We start from the raw sequence: 2,412 nt of genomic DNA, 5'->3' as shown, positions 1-2,412 counted from the left end.
GCTCAGGCGGCGGGAATCGCCGGGGCTCTGGGTGGTTGCAGTCTGCTGGTTGTTGCTCTCATCATCTAGACCAAGGCCTAATTTTTCCATCTTGTGGTCATGGTTTTTAGTGTTATAGCAGGTGATGCACAGGTCATAATCCTGGAAAGACAACAAAGGAAAAGTTAGCAGTGTTCGTGAAACCCCATACAATAAAGAAATGATGCCATGCCACCTCAACAAGTTACTCCCGGTCCATTCCAGGCAAATTGTTGCTCTAGAGAAAAATTCGGTCTTTCATGCCATGTTGAGGTACTAGAGAAGGAATAAATCCAAATTATAGCCACGGAAAGTGTGTGGGTGTAAGGATGTCCGCAATCTACACATATATATATATAACTCAAAACCCAGGTTTGCTCTGAGCTAGTAAGTTACACCTTATCTAGCTGGGCCAGAAAAATCCCTTTCTTTCCTGATAGGAAAGGAGCAGAAAAAGACAAGGAACAAATAGCTGCCCATCTGCTGCTGCTTCAAAAGAAGATAGAGTGGCAGGAGAGTCACCCAAGTACGGGAATCTGACTCCTAGCATAGCAAAACCTCTATGCCAGTAAACCAATGGAGAGCTCTATTTACAGAAATACTGCAGCACAACACTTCTGACTGGAAGAAGAAAGGATGCATTGCTCCTCAGAAAAATCCGCTGATCCTACCCTTACAGCTCAAGCAATTGCTGCAGTTCCCAACTGCTTAAGCAGCAGCACCTTAAATGACCTACAGGAAATACAATTCTACTTCAGTTCTCCAGAGCTTGAAAGCAGAAGACAAAAAAAAAAAAAATCACACCAAGTAGCAGATTAGTAGAATCACTTGTTACAGAAAACGTTTGCTCTCTTTCTGAATTGCCAGATGATGCGCTGCATGGATCTTTTTCTATCAGTTAGTATTGAGAAATTAGTTTGGGTAAAGAGCTCTCTGGGCGCAAAGATACAGGGACACAAGTAGGGAAAACTTCCCCGAGCATACCTCACAAACAGTGCAGTGCCATCTGGTCTCCACATGATGCTTGCACTCGTTGCAGGTGTAAACAAAGCGGTCTTGGCTCTGGGTATGCAGTTCCACCAGCATGCACATGGTTGACCACTGAGCCCTTCTTAGGGAGGAGAACTCCAGGTGCTTGTCTCTAGCAAGGGTTAGGAAAGCGTCGCGCCCATCCATCAGGTCACACGGAATGAGTGGGTCAGGCTCAACGATGGGGGGCAGGGAGTTGGCTGCAGGGCCAGCAATCAGACGGATGACAAAGAAGACCTGAAAAGTACAAAGACTTAATATGCCAGCACTTACCAAGATGTTTTGGTCGCCAAACTTCACTACACAGAGCGTACAATTCCAGGACCAACTAACACTTGAATGATGTGCTGCCAGGATGCTGTGCTTGTAAGGACTGGGAGATTTCAAACCTCTGGGTGCCCTGCCGGTTCACCTTCCTCAGAAGCATTAGGTAAGGAGCACTGAACTGGACAGTAACAGTAAAACTATTGTGGCAGTCTACACTGTTAGAAAGTTCTGTATGAGCACAGTTGTATTTATCCCCGCTGCCCTCGCAGCAAAGAGTGCCCAAACTTACTGGTACTTGACTGGCGTGTCACTCAATTCTCCAGCCAAATCTGTATAATTTACAGGGCACGACTCTGAAGTATCAGAAGTTTTGTACACCTCTCTAAAGTAAAATACGTATTTCTCACTCTATCAACTCTTACCTCCTTGTGCTTCTCCATAGTGGCATACAGCTTTTGGGAGAGGTCATTGGACACGTTAGGCATGCCAGGCTTTTTCTTATTGCCACGACTCAAGCTGCTCTTGTTCTTACTTGTCTTCTTATTGTTCTTCTTTTTGGCGTTTTTGCTGTCTCCCTTGCTTACCTATTAATTGTAAAGGCATTTTATGTCAGGCATCTAAGACACACCACATCAGCATTGTATTACTTTCACATCTTCTATAACTGCAGGACAAAACACACTTACCAGGGCCCCCTGAAACATTAAATTAATTCCATTAGAATCACTCCAGAAGATATCAAGAGCAGCAATACATAGTTCTAAAAATATTAAAAGCATAAACGCTCAGGAGGTGCAAGGGAAACATGATTTACTGAAATCTCTTTGTCTGCTATAGTTGAACGCTGAAGAGCCTCTTGGATAACTTTTTTCAGCAGATGGCTTCTCAATATAATTCAAAACTAAAAATAACTGAAAAGTACAACTGATATTGCACTAATGAGAGGTAAGACAGACTTAATTCACTGTCACCCTTTAAGGCTGGGCAAGCAGATGGCAGATGCTCGCTATTAAGCCCTTTCCTTCTGCAGAAACGGAAGGAGAGGAGCAAAGAGAAAGACATTTACAGGTTGGGAAATGAAAACTACTTTAATAAAAC

The 2,412-nt window shown here is 43.7% G+C and overlaps 1 protein-coding gene across 1 annotated transcript in view; it reads right to left on the bottom strand.

Annotated features, from left to right (window-relative positions):
• LOC104163609 (histone acetyltransferase p300-like) overlaps window positions 1–1,898 on the bottom strand; it is a gene marked incomplete at its 5' end in the record, with an annotated part of 2,681 nt that extends 783 nt beyond the window's left edge. Inside the window, 3 exons of the mRNA XM_009702661.1 lie at window positions 1–141; window positions 1,003–1,284; window positions 1,737–1,898. The exon at window positions 1–141 is cut by the window's left edge and continues 783 nt beyond it. Of these exons, the coding sequence (XP_009700963.1) occupies window positions 1–141; window positions 1,003–1,284; window positions 1,737–1,898 (585 nt within the window). The remainder of the gene's footprint in view (window positions 142–1,002; window positions 1,285–1,736) is intronic.
• Between the last annotated feature and the right edge of the window lie 514 nt (window positions 1,899–2,412).

The sequence above is a fragment of the Cariama cristata genome, unplaced genomic scaffold (assembly GCF_000690535.1).
Source record: "Cariama cristata isolate BGI_N322 unplaced genomic scaffold, ASM69053v1 scaffold34786, whole genome shotgun sequence".
Taxonomy (NCBI): domain Eukaryota; kingdom Metazoa; phylum Chordata; class Aves; order Cariamiformes; family Cariamidae; genus Cariama; species Cariama cristata.
The sequence above is the reverse complement of the archived record's forward strand: the minus strand, read 5'-3'. Positions and strand labels throughout refer to the sequence as shown.